The sequence below is a fragment of the Drosophila grimshawi genome, unplaced genomic scaffold (genome assembly GCF_018153295.1).
Source record: "Drosophila grimshawi isolate 15287-2541.00 unplaced genomic scaffold, ASM1815329v1 contig_848, whole genome shotgun sequence".
NCBI lineage: Eukaryota > Metazoa > Arthropoda > Insecta > Diptera > Drosophilidae > Drosophila > Drosophila grimshawi.
The window spans coordinates 22,644,608-22,661,681 of NW_025063692.1; the positions used below are offsets into that span (position 1 = coordinate 22,644,608).

Genomic DNA, 17,074 nt, shown 5'->3' on the forward strand with positions numbered 1-17,074 from the left:
GATGAGCATAGTGCAAAATGCTGATATCGATATAGCTTGCAGTCACTTATCGATGCCACTGCATTGACAACTAGAGCATCGCCAATTTGTAGAAAATACACTAGAAGGTTGCGACATACATATCCATCGAAAAATGTTGAGCAGTTTTTATACTTTTGTGACGTCAAAATTCCACATATTACAATCACAGAGCTGTTAGTCGCTATAACCCTAGTGATCCTTAATTAAAAGTATATAAAGACTAAATTTGATAGTAAATATTATCAATATGCATAGTATAATTTTTTTCAGTTTCCTCAATAATCTCATATTATAATTATACCATAGCATTGAGGCTAGGGTGCTAAATGCACTAACGCTTCACTGCAAACTATTTAAATATATTTGAATTGGATGATACGAACTACAGCAGTTTCTGTTTTAAAAAAGTTATATTGAATACGTTGTTTTCCTATTCTTATTAGTATTTGATGACGTATACTCACAACGAAACGATAGATGGCCGATTATCGGAGTACCTTGTAGACTCGATAATTCTTGTGGACAACACGTGCAGAAGTATAAATTGTTAATTTCGCTTGTGCGTTTCGTTTAAAAGATTATTTATGAACAACCTATAATATAATGAGTACCAGCAGCACTAAAATTAAATATCTTGTGGCGGACACAACAGCATTTATAAATGCTGTGCCGCTGAACGTAAGTGCAAGAAACATTTGAAATGATATTCAAATTGAAAACATCCCAAATTATTTTTCGTGATTACAGGAATATGCGGATAATGTGCTTACCGTGCCAGAGGTGGTTGCCGAGGTGCGCAACAAACGCCAGATACGCCGGCTCTGTGTGCTGCCATTTGATTTGCAGGTGCGCGAGCCACGTCCCGAAAGCGTTAAGCATTGCGTGCAATTCGCCAAAAAGACGGGCGACTATGCCAGCTTATCCGGCATTGATTTAAAAGTGATTTCGCTCACATATGAGCTGGAGGCGGACACAGTTGGCACTGAGCACCTGCGCAATGAGCCAGTGGTCTCTCAGGTAATTGCCTCCAAGGACAAGCCCGAGGAAATGCAGGATGTGAATAATAAGCGTCTCGTCGGCTGGTATATGCCCGAGGGCAACGAGGAGGATGATGAAGGAGAGGAGGAGGAGGAAGAGGAAGATGAAGATGACAATGAGCAGCAGTTGGACAAAGTCGACCACATTAAAGCAGCCATTGAAGCACATATGGATGGAACAGGGATACAAAGTCCAGAGAATAAGCCAACAGACGCAAGAACAGACATTGGCAACGACAACGAGGACGATGACGATCTAACGCAAGAGGAGCTGGACAAACTATTTGAGAAACTGCAATGTGCACCATCTGCGGACGAGGAGCGGGCAACTTGTGATCTTTTAGTAGCAGAGTCCAAAGAGGAAGACGAAGATGACCAAGAGGAGCAGCAGACCCAACAAGCCAACGAAAAAGAAATTGATGAGGACGTTGGCGACGATGGCTGGATAACGCACTCAAACATCAAGAAGGCCAAAAAGGCGCTCGAGGGCAAAGTGGAAACGGACATTGTGCCGCCGGTTGCCTGCATGACAACCGATTATGCGCTGCAAAATGTGCTGAAGCAGCTGAATCTGCAGCTGGCCGCGCTAAATGGACGGATCATCAAGCAGCTGCGCACCTACATATTGCGTTGTTATGGATGCTTTAAGACGACAAGCATCATGACAAAGGTTTTCTGCCCCAATTGCGGCAACAAGACTCTCAAGCGTGTGGCCGTTAGTCTGGACGAAAACGGCAAACAGGTGCTGCACATAAACACGAGGCGCTCCCTTACTGCCAAGTATAAGAACCAAAGCCTGCCACGCTTTCAGGGCGGCAAGCATTCACGCAATCCCATTCTGTTTGAGGATCAGCCCATGCCACGACAGATGCCGTCGCGTGTGGCCAAAACAAAGACAAATGCCCTTGATGATGATTATATTGCCGGCTTCTCACCGTTTGTGATGCGTGACGTCGACTCCAAGTCGGCAATGCTGCGCTCAAAAGGCAATCTGAAAGAATGGGCACGCAACAACAACTTCGAGGAGGATCGCAGGCGCAAGAACTACAATCGCTTGTACAAATAATACGGGTGGGGCATGCTACCTACAAGGTTATATTTTTCTCATGCATATGTTAATATTAATAAAACACTAACTTAAAACAAATTTTCGCTCCAGAAATTGGAATTCTCAATTTAAAATTAATATTTTAATCTCTAAAGATTTGTGAAAAGTCAAAAATGTAGCTTTGTCAGGCTCGAAATTGTACAAGAAAAATTATTTGTACAGACAATATAGTATTGTCTGCTTAGTGTTGCTATGGATATGGTGCTATTAGCGATTAAAATGTAGAAGTCTTTAATCTGATAGAGATCTAGAGATTTAATCAATTTTGAACATTTACAATGATTTCAATTATTTACAGCTGTTCAAAATATATGTACATATATTATTTATGTGTTTCTAATTCAAGGCACAGCTCATTGCCTGGATACTCAGGTAGATTTAGCTCGTACTTGCGCTGCAGAGCCGGCGGCACAAAGCGTCCGCCCAAAAAGTGATGCTTGCCTTTGAAGTGTTTGGCGCATAGCTTGGGAGCCGTCAGTGAGATGAGCAGGGTCGGCTCCAGATCGCAATCGTTGAGCTTACCATTCTCCACATCCCAGCCACTGGGTATATCCACACTAAGAAATCACAATAAGCACAATAAATAGAGAGCAGACAATGGGAAACATTGAAATGTACCTGGCAATCGGCAACTTTGTCTGCTGCAACAGTTCCACGACGGGTACAAAGTCTACGCGCACCGGCGGCTTGAAGCTAAATCCGAAAAGGGCATCCACAATTAAATCGTAACTGTTGGCAGACGTCTCCACTGTGGGACACTCGTCAATGCGGCAGATCTCCATGCGTTGACACTGATGCGACAGATTTTCGAAAAGTGGCTTTGCTGTTGGCTTCGGATAATAAATGGCTGGTGTGTAACCCATCAGAGCCAGATGGCGGGCACAGACCAGCCCATCGCCACCGTTATTGCCAGGACCGCAGCAGACGAGGACACGGCCAAACCGATCGGCCGGAAAGCATTTGGTTATAGCGTGCGCACAGCTTAGACCGGCTAGTTCCATTAACTGATCCACGCTAAACTTGTACTCGTTGAAGAGCTCTAGGTCGACATTGATGGCCTCTTTTTGATTCAAATACTTAACCATGCTGCTGCTGGTGTTGCTGCAATGACAAAATTCCCTCTGTTGAATTTGTTGTATTATTTGCTTTGGTTTGCCGGCGTTTGGCAAAACGCAGTTAAATCGGTTTCGCAGCAGTCCAATTGCCAATCGGCTTATCTTGAAAACGTGTCCCTGCATTTACCAGAAAGCCGTATTCACTATAGATTAAATAATTTGTAATATCAAGCATATGTTTTGAAAAATGCGCAACCAACATAATACATTTTTGTAACTTTTCTTACAATGTTTGTAAATATTGCTTGTTTCGCTACGTTTATCGGTTGAAAAGTATCGGTATTTAAGTATTAACTAAGTGTGGCCAGTTGCCGGGAATAAGCGGCACATTTAAAGCTGTTCGCTCAGTTTAAAATATGCAGAGCGGAAAATACGAAATTTAATTTCTTGTCAAATTGAAAATAAATAATGGATGAAAACTATAAAATTTTTCAACAATTCTTATTGTGTATTGATAATTTTTATTTACACTATTTTCTTTGGACTTTAATGGAAGAAAACAATGAAAATTGTTTTGATGAATTTCAACCCAAAGTTTGAATGAAGAAGTTAAGAAGAATAATTAGTGAACTGCCACAAAGTGATACCACTAAAAATAGTAAGTAAAATATTATACTATTACAAATACACGCATACGTATAGAATACAAAAATATTGTAAAGGGGAAAATCTTATGCGCATTTTTTGGCTTGTACAATAGTGCCTGTTATTATACACTTTGGCAGTTAGCAATACAAAAAGTATGTAATTGATAATGACAATGCTCAAATGTTTTATTTGATGGATTCTCGACAAGAGTATTTCCTAAATACAAATATAATAAAAAAGTTCGGTTCGCTTATGTGATTAGTTTTCGTGTCTGTCAATATGCTCAATATGAATAAACAATGTGAATACAAACATATTGCAATAGTTTTTGGCGCACTCATCATTTGGAATATGTAGTATATACCCATGAAGATGGGTTTCTAGATCTATTGTCACCATGACTTAAAATGTTTCAATGTGGAGGCGCTCGTGTCGCACCTGAGAGGCATGGGTGCCGAATCGCTTCTGACAATGACCGCACTGGAATCGCCGCTGCCCTTCGTGCACGACGCGAACGTGCCGGCTGATGGCGCTCTTGTGACGGAAGAGTTGCGGACATTGCTTGCATTTAAACTTCTCCCAGTCGGGATTGTGGATGCGCAGATGGGTGAGCAGTTCGGTGCGCGTCACCTTCGCGACCCCGCAGTGCTCGCAAATGTGCGGCTTTTCCTGTGCGTGACGCTTCAGATGCTCGCCGAGTGCATTTTTCGTACTATATCTGCGATTGCACTGCTCACAGTATAGGTCCAGCTCCTCGCTGATCGATGATGTTGTTGTTGTTGTCGCAGCCGCAACAGCCGGATGCACATTGCGCACATGTGAGCGCAGTTGCTCATATCGAGTGAAGGCCTTATCACAATTTCGGCATAGAAACGGCTTAGGGTGGCCCTCATGTACGCTCCGTATGTGCGCCTCCAGATAGGGCAGCTTGTACACCTGCTTGCCGCACTGCTCACAAGCGAGCAACTTTCGCTTGCTTGCCGCGGCAGCTGCTGCCTCATCATTAATCGCCTCCAGGCTCTCATTGTTGTCGTTTACATTGTCCGCATCCGCATCCGATGTCGATACCGCATCGCCATCGCCGGGATCCACGTCAACGTCAACATCAGCGTCGACGTTAGCGTTAGCGTCAGCATTGTAATCTTGTTGATGCTGAGTTTCGTCTTCCGCCGGCTCTGCTTTCACGAGCGTCAACTGCAAAAATGCTAGCTCAGCCCTAAACAAAAAACAAGCTGACTCAACTGCAAAGTTTTGTATATACCAACCGAGTGATCGTCAGCATTAACATCAACATGGACATCAACATCAGCTTCAGTCCTCTTTGGCTGATCAACGGCCAGGGTTATGGTGAGGCGCATCAGCATCTCGTTGCTCTGCTCGGCGACGTTGCAGAGCTGCTGAAAATATTCGATGGCATTGTAGCACAATGCACATATGTCTTGTGGATATGTCTCTGGTTGCTGAAATACGTCAATGGCAAAAAAGTGATTCAACATTTTTGCCAAATGGGGTAGCGCTTTCGGATTGTAGCTGGATTTGTTGCGCTGTTGGTGTTGCTGTTCATTAATCTGGCGCAGATGGCGCAGGCAAATGCGACATAATTGGGAAATATTGGCAAAAGTTAACATAATAACACACAATAACCACTTTAATCGCTTTGCGCACGAAACGCACAAGAATTTGGAATTTAGTGGGGCCGTTTTATGGAACAACCAAAATACAGTCATTTTATCCACTGAGTGTCAAATGCATCAGAACGGTGTCGGCCAAATCAAAAAATTATGACAATGAATTGAATACAAAACAACTGAAAAAGATACCAAGCAATAAAATCAACAATATGGGTTGCACCGAAAATTCTATTTAAATACCATTTGAGTAGGTGCAACTATTTTAATTTTAGACTATCGATATTTATTATAAAATATTGACTTGTAATCGATTGGTTGAAGTGCTTAATCGTGTTGACAAATTTATTGAATGCCAGTTTTTACCCGCACCCCGCTTGTGGTCACACTTGCCAGTTGTGTTCTGAGTTTTCAGTCTCGCACATTGCCAAAAGTATAATCAAATTATTTGATTAGGTCTTTGGTCTGCAGCACATTTGCACATATCCAATAATTATCTGATATCGACGCTATGGCACTTAATCCACAATACGAGGACATTGGCAAGGGCTTCGTTCAGCAATATTATGCCATCTTTGACGACCCGGCAAACCGCGCTAACGTGGTTAACTTCTACAGTGTAAGTCGTATTGTCGCCAAATCTATTCGCTATGCTGTTGATATTATTCTCAAACTCTGCATATAAGCCACATATTTGCGTACACATTGACCTACATGCACATAAGTCTGCACGCTTGTACGGATATATGAAAGTCGATGACAAACAAGACCCTTTCATTGTTGTTGTTCGCTGTTCGTCATCTGTGCGAGCGGCGCGCCCTTGACAAATCGCCAGAAACATAATTATTGCATGGAGCTGCTGCTACGATAAAAAGAGCGCGCAAATTATATTTGTTATTTTACGCGGTATAAGAGTGCTGATCCATCCGGCACATAAGCCAAATACAACATGAACCAACCCATCCATGCAGTGAAATTGAAACTCGGTTAATATTTCAATAATAGCTTTATTTAATATTTACTATTTTGTTCATATTAGTTATTTTCCAATCTAAGTTTTGATGACGCCTTTGCCTCTGGCAGGACATTGCTTAATTGAAGTTTGTGCATAAATATTCTCGAAATTTCTAACGATGACACACGCCTCATCATGCATATATATCTATGTTTGTGTGCATGCATATGTATTTAATTTCATCTGTAATCGAATGTTTCGAATGTTTGGCTCTTTTCGATCTATTTTGGGCAGGCGACAGACAGTTTCATGACCTTCGAGGGCCATCAGATACAAGGAGCGCCAAAAATCCTTGAAAAAGTCCAGGTAAGCATTCAAATGAAACCCCATAAGTATACCCAAAGTTATGACTAACAATTGCAGAGTCTCAGTTTCCAAAAGATCAGTCGTGTAATCACCACAGTTGACTCTCAGCCCACATTCGATGGCGGCGTACTGATTAATGTCCTGGGACGTGTACAGGTGAGAATTCAAATTACTATATGTATACGTATATATTTATATATATATATGTATATATGTTTGTACATACATACGTACAATATAAATATTTTCCAATATAAATAAATATGTATTTGTATTGCATCGTATTTATTGACGCAGACCGATGAGGATCAACCGCATGCGTATATTCAGACCTTTGTGCTCAAGCCAGTGGGAATTAGCTTCTTTGTGCAACACGATATCTTTAGGCTTGCGCTGCACGATGTGTAGCCACGTTATTTGGCAGAAACAACATCTCAACAACAATAAAAACACTCAAGAGGGGCGATACCGGCCAGGCAAAGTAAAAAGCTTTTTGTTGCATCCACTACTACTTCAGCACTGACCTACTAAACGAGATTAATATATTTGTATAATTATTGTTCTGTTGAACCATGCTAACAAACTACATGCAAACACATACTGCTGCTGTCTATATCCGGGTCCGGAAGATTGCGATAATCGTATCCTATTTCTGCCATAAGCTGCCGTTTGCTGCAAGGTTATTGTTAATGTCTAAATTGCATTGAACTTATGCCTACATCCATTTTTGTATGGTTTTCAATTCAAGCTTCTAATTGGGTTTTGTGTTGAACTAACGCTTTCAACAGTACCATTGTACATTAGCGCTAAATTTATGAGCTAGAAATGAAGTTATATGCGTCACTTTAAGAAATTATTATTATGAGACACCCTTCACATGAAATGATTCAAATGACTTCAGACATTTGTTCTTCACAGTTCGTGTTCACCTGCCCTTGTCTGCCCCAGTTTGTAACATTCTATGACTAGCCGAGTGGTTTAGGTTTAAATACTTAGAGGTCTTTTAATTAGAGAGATTTTAATGAGTTTAGTTCAATTTGTTTGCATTCATTGTGCAACGTTGACGAAAGTAATTGCATATTAATGTTTTGTGTACATTTAAAATGACATAGCGAGTTTAGCATGATATCTAAAACATATTTATTGTTTATGTGAGATCGAACTACTATATACACATTTATGATTATATGAGACGAATGTAGAAGTCTGTAAGCTTATACCTGGTTTGTTTTACCATAACGCTTAGCAATTCTCAAGCAAACCAAACAAAACATTACACAAAGGTTTATAAACTCGTATTTTCGAAGGTGTAGCTACTTAATATTGTATTAACATATTCTCTTTTGACAGCAAATAAGTAAATATGTGAAATTTGAGGTTAGCAAGGGTATGCCAGAATGCCTATCTTCTCGATTATCTGCGAATTTGCTCTGTTCTGTTCTGTTCTGTTTGATTGCTTTCTTCCATTTAAAATGACACTTTAATAACGTATTTTCAAGAGCATGGAGTTAATATCAATTATTTCTAATCGTTTTGCAGTGTGATGATGATCCTCCACTCGCTTTCTCGCAGGTCTTCGTGCTGAAAGCCAATGCTGGTACCTATTATGTTGCTCATGACATTTTCCGCCTTAACATACACAATTCTGCCTAAGGACCGCGCCACAACCAACAACAACTACAACAACAATCATAAGCACCAACACCCAAAGATGCAGCCCTCGATCAACAACAGCAAAAAGAAAAAGAACACAAAGAACCTGCCTAGAAGACTACGATGCATATTTTCCCACGTCTATCAAGAATGAAAATCATAAAAACAACAACAGCACAATACGATTTCAATCTAACTACAATAGCAATGTAAAAATGCGTCCAAGCGATTTTTATGATTTCCATGTCGGCGGCTAATTGATGTTTGTGTTTCGGGCGGGCCTCAGCCTAATTATAATAACTCTTAATGCATGTTGCAATGTTGCAGGTTTATTGACACAAAACAAAACAACAAAAAAAAAAAACAACAAAAACTATGGCACACTATATGTATACATATAATTTAAGCAAAAAGATTAAAAAAAAAAAACAAAAATATTGTATGTTTGAGAGACAACAAAAAAAAAACTTTACGCAAATAAACTCGTTTTTTTGGAAAAATCTTATGTATGTTTGAATAGGAAATATGTATGACTGTAAGACCTAGTTATATTTTTACTCAAGTATCGAGAAGTATTTTCGTTAAGTATAAATATAAATGTAAATATTGTTTAGGTTTAAATGCAAGAATGTCTTTGGCAACTAGATCAGTAGTATTTCATTTATCGCGAAAAGTAAAAATCGCATCAAAGCCAAACAGCACACCATTAACAATGGACAGCGATGCCTTGATCAGCGCCAGATCACGTGTACGCGTCCGAAACGAGAACTCCCAGGCTTCTATAATGAAGACGCCGCTAGCCACGAACAGGGCGCAGCCCAGCACGCTGAAGAAGATGTCGATCCGCTTATGAATGGGAGCACGCATTAGAACGCCTGCAATCAAAACGGCAATATATGTTCAACTATCAATATGTGTGTGGATGGCAACCTACCTGCAAATACACCGATGACCACAATAATGTAGCCGGTGAACGTGCCTGTCGCCATAAAGGACGTCAAAATGTCGCGATCATTGAAACTGTAAAAGTGCAGCACAAGACAGGCTACGGAAAATGCCTAAGGATAAACGCACTTAATATAATTGATATAACAAATGATTTGCAGCTTGCTCTATTTTTTTTTTAGCAAGAGTATTTGTAAGGAATTCAAGCAATTTTACAAGAGTTTGTATTTGTCACTCGAAATTTAAAAAAAAAAAAACAAAAACAAAAAAATGTGACGGATAAGAATCTTTACCAATTCCAAAAATTTAACCACATTGAGGCGACCTTTGCGTTCGCCGTGCGACATATTTCAAAATTGATGCCAAGCACACGGTTTCAGTTAACTGAATATCCTTGAGATGCACGTGTGGTGAACTTGTTACTGGATGCTATTCCGGCGGAGACGCGTTCACGCGACCAAAGTAGAACGATCACTGAGCCGCAGACGTTGCCTCAACGAATGTTATGCAAATTTTTGCACATTTTGATTTATGTATGTTTTCGTACAGCAACAACAGCAGCAACAATGGGCGCATAGCAAAATGAGCGCGAAATTAATTAATTACACTCAAGAATCGGAGGAAAAGGCCATTTCATGTTGAAGAGCATATGCCGCCTGTTGTTTTCTTTGGCAAAATGCTGACAGAACCCAACCCAAAATTCAGACAAATATGTAAAACGGAGACGTAGACGGAGCTGCATATGCAGATAAAGATTACAGCGCACTTTAGTTAGTTTAAGTAATACTGAATATACACATACATACTTGCTATTCGCTGTCCAGTTGCGCATCTGAATCAGATTGAGTTGAGTTAAGTTGCAACTGGAATTGAGGTTTTTGTTCGCTTATAATTTGTTGCTGCATAATTGAAGGTCTCTTAATGGAGCAACGCAATGCACACAGCCCTTTTAAACAGATCTCGGTTATGTTCTAAATTTGTATTGGGTTACAAAAAAAAAAAACAAATAATAAATTCACGAAAAACTGTATATATACCTGAAATAAATAAATCTATAAGAATACAATCATCTTAATAGTAATATTATTTGTTTATTCAACAATACAGTAAAATAAAATCCTTAGATGTTTATGAAGTATAATATTGCATGTTGGCAAATGTAACTCATTTTAAACAGATACATTTGTTCTTGTTTTTTAAGTGATGCATTAATTTCGCATTTTTATGCATCTGATTAAAATCAGGTCTGATCAACTTTTAGTTGTCAATAGCACTCAACATTTTTCTAGATTCCAGGTTATAGCTTATGGACTACTTTTCAAAACGGTTCGCTTTTTGTTTTCAATTCACTGTAATTACTGTAATTTGTTAGCTTTTGTATTTTAATTTAACAACTGCGTTTTGTCTAACAGCAACATTTTTAATAATCTTCCTATCAAGCTTTCTGGACTGTGAGATACGTTTCAAACACATAATCGGGAACTACGCTACAAAACATACATACTATAAAATAATTGTATTAGTTTTTTGTTTTAAATATAGATAATACTTTTTTTAAGTCACACATATGAAAGCCGAGAGGCTTTGGTCTTAAGGATTACTGCTTCTATTTGCTTTTATTGAGTGAGTTCTACTACAATTAATCAATTATATTTCATATAAAATACACATAAGGCACACATGCTTGTATATAAGTATTTGCTTAGTATATTCGATATACGTTTATGTATATTGTGTTTCTAAGCCTTTATTACGAATTGCATTTGCACGCGAGAAGAGTTAAGTGCCATATAAAAGTAGCTTCGACTGCAACTCTGGCATTCAGTGTGCTTTAATCATCAAGTGAATGTGAGTGCGGCGCAATGTTATATCCCGAGCTGATCTCAATGAATAACGCGGTGTTCCGCTGCTATATGGGCTGGAGTGCGATATTGGTATTGAAAATGTTCGCTATGAGCCTAATAACTGGCATTTGGCGATTTATAACTCTGGTAAGTCGATGGTTTGTTTCCTTTTAGTGCTGTCACTATGACTAGACGCTTTCCATACACACACACAGACACACACATACAAAGGCATATCTGTCTATCTGCTATTTTTCATGTTCTGTAGGCGTTAGGGGCACTCACTGCGTCCGTTATTAAGCTTATGTGTATGTATGTATGTATGTATGTATGTATACGCACAGACACCTTCATTTAGTTTTGTCGCCGTCGCGCTTTAAGTTATCAGCGAGAGAAAGATGGATAGATAGATAGAGAGAGAGAGAGAGTGAGAGAGGGAGAGAGAGAGTTCATAGCGAGTGAGCGCTGGAGAGCCACAGAAACCGGCATATAATATGAAAAACCGATGCGCTCACAGCAGTTGAAAACTTGCAACGCACGAAGGCAGTTCTCCGGAAGCTAATTTGACAGAAAGAAAGACACTGATTCTTTTTAGAAACAATCATGAGTTTGGAACTTCTAACCCTCAGCAACCCAGTGTTTAAGAGCTATACATTCTGGGCCGGTGTGCTGGTCATCAAAATGTTGGCCATGTCCCTACTCACGGCCATGCAACGTTTTAAGACCAAGGTAAGGGTGAAAGGAAGAGGGAGGTCAACATGCATATATAGTTGGCTGCTGGTCAAAGTCCAGCCACCTGGCGAATGCGGCTACAAACTATTATGAACAGATTTTAAATGACATGACATTTTCGTTGCTTTGCAGACATTCGCCAATCAGGAGGATTTGATGTCCCCAAAGCTGAAGGTCAAATTCGATGATCCCAACGTGGAGCGTGTGCGTCGTGCTCATCGCAACGATCTGGAGAACATTCTGCCATTCTTCATTGTTGGCCTGCTTTACACTCTGACCAATCCCAGTGCTTTCCTCGCCATCAATCTGTTCCGTGCCGTTGGCATCGCCCGCATCGCCCACACCTTGGTATACGCCGTAGTTGTGGTGCCTCAGCCGGCACGTGCGCTCGCCTTCTTTGTGGCGCTTTTGGCAACTGTTTACATGGCACTCCAAGTGGTGCTTGCTGCTGCTTTTTAATTGTATAAGCTTTTATTCCTTCAGTTTTTTGTTGTTTAATAATAGACTGCAACAACGGTTTGAACCCCGCCTTTTAATCTAAACACAGCATTCGATATTTCTTCTCAAATTTGCTGAAGCACAACGAATAAATTTGTATTTTTATACTAGCAGGTTCTTTGGTATTTTAATTTACGCACTACCATTCGAATAATTATTTTGTCTTATTTTAAAGAGTCATGCTTGCTTGCAACTTTTTGTATACCAATGTAGAAGTTATTATAATTTCGTCATGAAAAGAAGACGACTCCAAAAAGTATACACATAGTATATTCTGGATCAGAATCGCTAGTCAGCACTAGATTAGCCGAGTCGATATAACCATCACCTTCTGTTGCTTATATGCGCAAAACTCCCTCAACATAAAGCTATCTTTAATATACAAATATATTATTGCTTCGGCGACTTTTGTCCGTATATATATGGCAAGGCAACGAATAAATAATATTGGTTTAAAATGTATATAATGAAAATTTTGTTTCGGTCTGCAATGGTGTGAAATCTTTTACTTGTCTAATATATCCCTACTTTCTTGTTATTATTATAAATATATTTGCATTCCATGAAGAAGTATCATGCTAGCTTAAGCAACTAGTCATACAAAATATTTTGCATGATTGGTGCTTAAGCTTAATACTTGAAAATACCATATTATATCGATACAAGTGAAAAGGCCGCAAGCAAAGTAATGTAAACTGTTTAGCAATGTTTATTAAAACCAGCTTAACAGTGTTTAACACAATATAAAAACAATTGTAATTCCTATAGCAAAACGTGCTCTCTAGAATAGATTTAAAATTAAAAATATGGCTTTAAAGATCGTTGATGGAAATAAATATATCGCAATTTCGTTCACTTGCGATGAAAATATCGATATATCGATCCAACGTGCGATATCATCTGTTCGATTGTCGCAGCCCATAAATTAGAGCCATATCGCCATTGCTTTGATTCGGTGTACTTTATGTTTTACTTACCTTTTATAATTATTACGGAGTTTTAAAGGGACTTTTATTGTGACACACGTAAAAATTGTGTTGCGAACTTTATTTTATCACCTATATTGTGACAGCCAAGCAAAATAAAATTACGTGTTCATATGATACGTTATTAGAAGGTATGTTTACATGTATGTATCTGTAAGTAAGTATGTATGCTTGAACGTAGTATGCACACATACATGTCAGGCCCAGCCAGTTTCGCCTTGAAGGAAAAACAAAATAAACATACATATGTATGTCATTCAACTTAATCAAGTTAGTGGAAAACTTTTCAACAACAACAATAACAACATCTCACGTGACGCCAAGGAACGGGAGTGCAATGCGTGTAAAATATACAAATACAATTGCGTACCGATTTGACCAAAACAAGCCAACAATAACAGTAACGTATTGAATGCTCGAATTTGCAATTGTGTGTGTATTTATTGTATACACGTATGTGTAGGTTTTGCTTTTGCACATGTACATGTATGTATGCATGCACAGTTTGTGTGATAGGGTATCGCTTGTGTATTTGCGTATCTGTCTATGTGTATATGCATATGTGTATATGTATGTACGTCGGATGCAAAGTACGCACATAGGCCATAGCTAAAAGCTCGCCTGGTGGCTCTGCCGCGAGCGAATACACAATTAACAAATACACACACAATGTGTGTACATACATATGTATTGCTGTGCGAATTTACAAGGTACCAAGTACGCAACACTGATAATATACGGAACTAACTGGGACTTCTCGAGGCAGGTGCAGGTGCCGTTATATCCAAATTCATCTGCATCACTCGACACAAGTGTCTACAGCTCTTGCAACTGTTAATTCCAGTTTTCATACGATATATGTATATGTACATATGTATGGATGTACTATGATAATGATGCAATCTAGTCCGCTTAAGTGTTAATTGAAACTCGCTTAAACTCTGGACCCCATGCGCTTGAGCAATAAATATAAATCTAGATGGCATCAGTTCAAACCTGAGATAATATTACTGCTGTTGTATTTAACTTTGCTATCCAACAGAAGACTGTTTAAATTATAGTGCAGGTTTGTCCGCAACTAATGCGAGTTTCAAATTCCATTGTTCGCTTGATATCTGAAATGAGGAGTAGGCTTTAGGCATTTGATGTATACAACCTACACCTGTATGTATTGTTGCAAAAGTCATTTTACTTTCAAATTAAAGTTTGTTCACACTAAAATTCTAAACTATATTTTAACATTTTTCGAATAGATACGAGATACGCATTTCAACGAACACCAAACCTGACCGTATTTGAATCACTTCGTCCATTGACCGCTTGTATTGAAAACCATTGATTGCCAGTCGAGTGCTTGTAGGTTTTCAAATAAACCAACCCACCATAAGCATCACACACAAGCTTCTCGCAACCCTCTCAAATGGCTACGTGTCACATACATAAACATAGCATTGTTAATTAGCCACAGTTCTGGTTTCACACCCGTTGGATATTATCTATAATTGTTTTGCTTTGTATATTAACTATCGTCTGGTTGTTGTTAAAACGTTTCTTTTGCATTCTTTTAGAGCGTGTGTAAAGACGTCAAACTAATCGATAAATACAGATTGGCCACAACCGACCATGGAAACAGCGACAGCGACTCTGGTTGGCGAACAGCAGTTGCCAACGGCACCAGAATTGCCGACTTCATCAACCAATGTCAATAGCAGCAACGGCAACGAAAGCGGCAGCAATTTCCCTAATGCATCGGAGCGTGTGGATACCGAAAATATTGGCTGGAATAGGGACAGAACTGATGCCACATCGGAGTTGCGCCAGCGTGCAACGTCATATTCGTTCACGGGCAGTGCCCTGGCCAGTGGCAACAAGTCGGAGCTCAATGAAACGGAAGCGGCTGGGTCAAGTAGTGACAACAGCGCCACTGTGAATGACAAGGACAAGGACAAGGATAAGGAGCATAGCGAGGAATCACTGTACGAGTGCAACATATGTTTGGATACAGCGAAGGACGCGGTGGTTAGCATGTGTGGCCATCTCTTCTGTTGGCCATGCTTGCACCAATGGCTGCTAACGCGACCCAATCGCAAACTCTGCCCAGTTTGCAAGGCAGCCGTGGACAAGGACAAAGTTATACCGCTCTATGGTCGCAATAGCACACGCCAGGAGGATCCACGGTAAGCTGACCACATTATTTCAAGCATTCGTATTGTAGCAATTGATTGATTAATTGTACTTATTATTAAAGCAATAAGGTGCCACCTCGTCCTGCCGGCCAGCGTACAGAGCCTGAGCCTGCACCTGGCTTTCCGGGCTTCGGGTTCGGTGATAGCTTCCACATGTCATTTGGCATTGGCGCTTTCCCCTTCGGTTTCTTTACATCATCGCTTAACTTTCGCGAGCCACGCCCAGCAGGTAAGTGCAATTGAATCGCATTTAAAAACATATTCATGTATCGCATATGTAATACATTTATATTTTTAATACTTTTAGCGGCTAATCGGGGCACCACGCAATACGACGATGAGCAGACACTCTCCAAACTGTTTCTCTATCTCGCTTTTCTCTGCATCGGATGGCTGTTGTTTGCCTAGCAACTTCACCATAGGGCGACCATGTAAGAATGTCGCACCCATAACAATAACAACAACAACAACTACAACTACAGCAACATCAACGGGAATAGCAACAAAATAGCAATTAAAATAATAACCAAAATAATACCAACACGAAAGTATACTAAAAGCCCCAATATGAATTAGGAGCATCTTCAAAACGCAAAATTCCTACAGTTCTTGTCATTTCACGATCAGCTGTCTTTAAATTGTATTAAACTAATTTTTTGTTCTCTATTTTATTTTGATGCCTTTTTGAAAATACCTAGACTTTTAAAATGTTTTGCGTGTTGACGTTGCGACATCTTTGAAAGGAATGCCCCCCACCCTAAAGCTTTAGATGTGATTGTCAATAATGCAGTTTCGCTATCACAGTGAATACTTTTCAAATAAATTGTTTGGTCTGTCCACCTCTTCATGTCCTTCAATCGCAATTGATGAAAATATAACATATAAACGAATATGAATTGTATAAAATAATTAAAATAGAGAAACACTCTAATACAACAACAACAACAAAAGACAACACCTAACGCCCAATGAGTGGATGCATGCAAATAAAACACGATATTTTATGTATACGTATATTGTATGTACAACTCCCAAGTGAACTATTTATTCAAGCTTTCGCGTTTAATATGAATGTATATGTATGTAACAATAAACTATAGTTAATGGCAATGCAAACCGTGAGGTGTCTATTTTCTGTTGCAAGTCGATCTTTGGAGACGATGTGCAGCTTGCGCCGAATTTGCATAGATGAATTAATTGCATTAAATTAAAGCATATTTGCAGGCTGAAATAAAATATATATCAGATAATCAAATGCATCGAAGCATGCTTCTAGGGTTACGCAAATTGACAATTTCTTTTTTGAAAAAATTGTTCTAGCCCGGCCAAATCGACAGGATAGGTGGCTTCAGAATCACAAGTACCACATCTATTGAGCTGCATTCAAGGGCTATGGGATTATTATCTAAGAA

General features: G+C 39.4%; 7 protein-coding genes across 18 annotated transcripts; 4 read left to right on the top strand and 3 right to left on the bottom strand.

Moving 5' to 3' along the window:
* The first annotated feature begins 527 nt into the window (after positions 1–527).
* Positions 528–2,205, top strand: LOC6565427 (RNA-binding protein NOB1). The gene is made up of 2 exons (XM_001991146.2): positions 528–699; positions 769–2,205. The coding sequence occupies exons 1-2, from the start codon at positions 625–627 to the stop codon at positions 2,122–2,124; spliced, it is 1,431 nt and encodes a 476-aa protein (XP_001991182.1). The 5' UTR covers positions 528–624; the 3' UTR covers positions 2,125–2,205.
* Positions 2,206–2,427: 222 nt separating this feature from the next.
* LOC6565426 (NAD(P)H-hydrate epimerase) lies at positions 2,428–3,515 on the bottom strand. Its single transcript, XM_001991145.3, has 4 exons — positions 3,509–3,515; positions 3,409–3,424; positions 2,785–3,267; positions 2,428–2,723 (listed from the first exon to the last, which is right to left on the bottom strand). Exons 3-4 carry the CDS (start codon positions 3,249–3,251, stop codon positions 2,489–2,491), a joined length of 702 nt encoding a protein of 233 aa, XP_001991181.1. The 5' UTR covers positions 3,252–3,267; positions 3,409–3,424; positions 3,509–3,515; the 3' UTR covers positions 2,428–2,488.
* A 509-nt stretch (positions 3,516–4,024) lies between these two features.
* LOC6564549 (zinc finger protein 184) lies at positions 4,025–5,616 on the bottom strand. The gene is made up of 2 exons (XM_001991144.2): positions 5,135–5,616; positions 4,025–5,063 (listed from the first exon to the last, which is right to left on the bottom strand). Exons 1-2 carry the CDS (start codon positions 5,594–5,596, stop codon positions 4,272–4,274), a joined length of 1,254 nt encoding a protein of 417 aa, XP_001991180.2. The 5' UTR covers positions 5,597–5,616; the 3' UTR covers positions 4,025–4,271.
* Positions 5,617–5,853: 237 nt separating this feature from the next.
* Positions 5,854–8,966, top strand: LOC6564548 (probable nuclear transport factor 2). Of its 3 annotated transcripts, none has more exons than XM_032737920.1 (4): positions 5,854–6,116; positions 6,747–6,818; positions 6,876–6,974; positions 8,358–8,966. In XM_032737920.1, the coding sequence occupies exons 1-4, from the start codon at positions 6,009–6,011 to the stop codon at positions 8,469–8,471; spliced, it is 393 nt and encodes a 130-aa protein (XP_032593811.1). In that variant the 5' UTR covers positions 5,854–6,008; the 3' UTR covers positions 8,472–8,966. The 3 variants fall into 3 exon arrangements, with proteins under 3 accessions (XP_032593811.1, XP_032593812.1, XP_043072015.1); XM_043216080.1 differs by lacking the exon at positions 8,358–8,966 and adding an exon at positions 7,116–7,299 and having other exon boundaries at positions 5,894–6,116; XM_032737921.2 differs by lacking the exon at positions 8,358–8,966 and having other exon boundaries at positions 5,889–6,116; positions 6,884–6,945.
* Positions 8,963–10,384, bottom strand: LOC6564547. 4 transcript variants are annotated; one of them, XM_001991142.3, is made up of 3 exons: positions 9,710–9,926; positions 9,406–9,529; positions 8,963–9,346 (listed from the first exon to the last, which is right to left on the bottom strand). In XM_001991142.3, the coding sequence occupies exons 1-3, from the start codon at positions 9,761–9,763 to the stop codon at positions 9,129–9,131; spliced, it is 396 nt and encodes a 131-aa protein (XP_001991178.1). In that variant the 5' UTR covers positions 9,764–9,926; the 3' UTR covers positions 8,963–9,128. The 4 variants fall into 4 exon arrangements, with proteins under 4 accessions (XP_001991178.1, XP_043072012.1, XP_043072013.1 ...); XM_043216077.1 differs by lacking the exon at positions 9,710–9,926 and adding an exon at positions 10,223–10,384 and having other exon boundaries at positions 8,966–9,346; XM_043216078.1 differs by lacking the exon at positions 9,710–9,926 and adding an exon at positions 10,223–10,383 and having other exon boundaries at positions 8,966–9,346; positions 9,406–9,516.
* Positions 10,385–11,263: 879 nt separating this feature from the next.
* LOC6564546 (microsomal glutathione S-transferase 1) lies at positions 11,264–12,603 on the top strand. 2 transcript variants are annotated; one of them, XM_032737917.2, is made up of 2 exons: positions 11,264–11,407; positions 12,125–12,603. In XM_032737917.2, exons 1-2 carry the CDS (start codon positions 11,279–11,281, stop codon positions 12,449–12,451), a joined length of 456 nt encoding a protein of 151 aa, XP_032593808.1. In that variant the 5' UTR covers positions 11,264–11,278; the 3' UTR covers positions 12,452–12,603. The 2 variants fall into 2 exon arrangements, with proteins under 2 accessions (XP_032593808.1, XP_032593810.1); XM_032737919.2 differs by lacking the exon at positions 11,264–11,407 and adding an exon at positions 11,782–11,989.
* Positions 12,604–13,372: 769 nt separating this feature from the next.
* On the top strand, positions 13,373–16,778 carry LOC6564545 (E3 ubiquitin-protein ligase RNF185). 6 transcript variants are annotated; one of them, XM_032738164.1, is made up of 5 exons: positions 13,423–13,607; positions 14,730–14,832; positions 15,045–15,653; positions 15,725–15,891; positions 15,970–16,778. In XM_032738164.1, exons 3-5 carry the CDS (start codon positions 15,100–15,102, stop codon positions 16,068–16,070), a joined length of 822 nt encoding a protein of 273 aa, XP_032594055.1. In that variant the 5' UTR covers positions 13,423–13,607; positions 14,730–14,832; positions 15,045–15,099; the 3' UTR covers positions 16,071–16,778. The 6 variants fall into 6 exon arrangements, with proteins under 6 accessions (XP_001991176.1, XP_032594055.1, XP_032594057.1 ...); XM_032738163.1 differs by lacking the exon at positions 13,423–13,607 and adding an exon at positions 14,581–14,640; XM_001991140.2 differs by lacking the exon at positions 14,730–14,832 and having other exon boundaries at positions 13,373–13,607.
* The last annotated feature ends 296 nt before the right edge of the window (positions 16,779–17,074 follow it).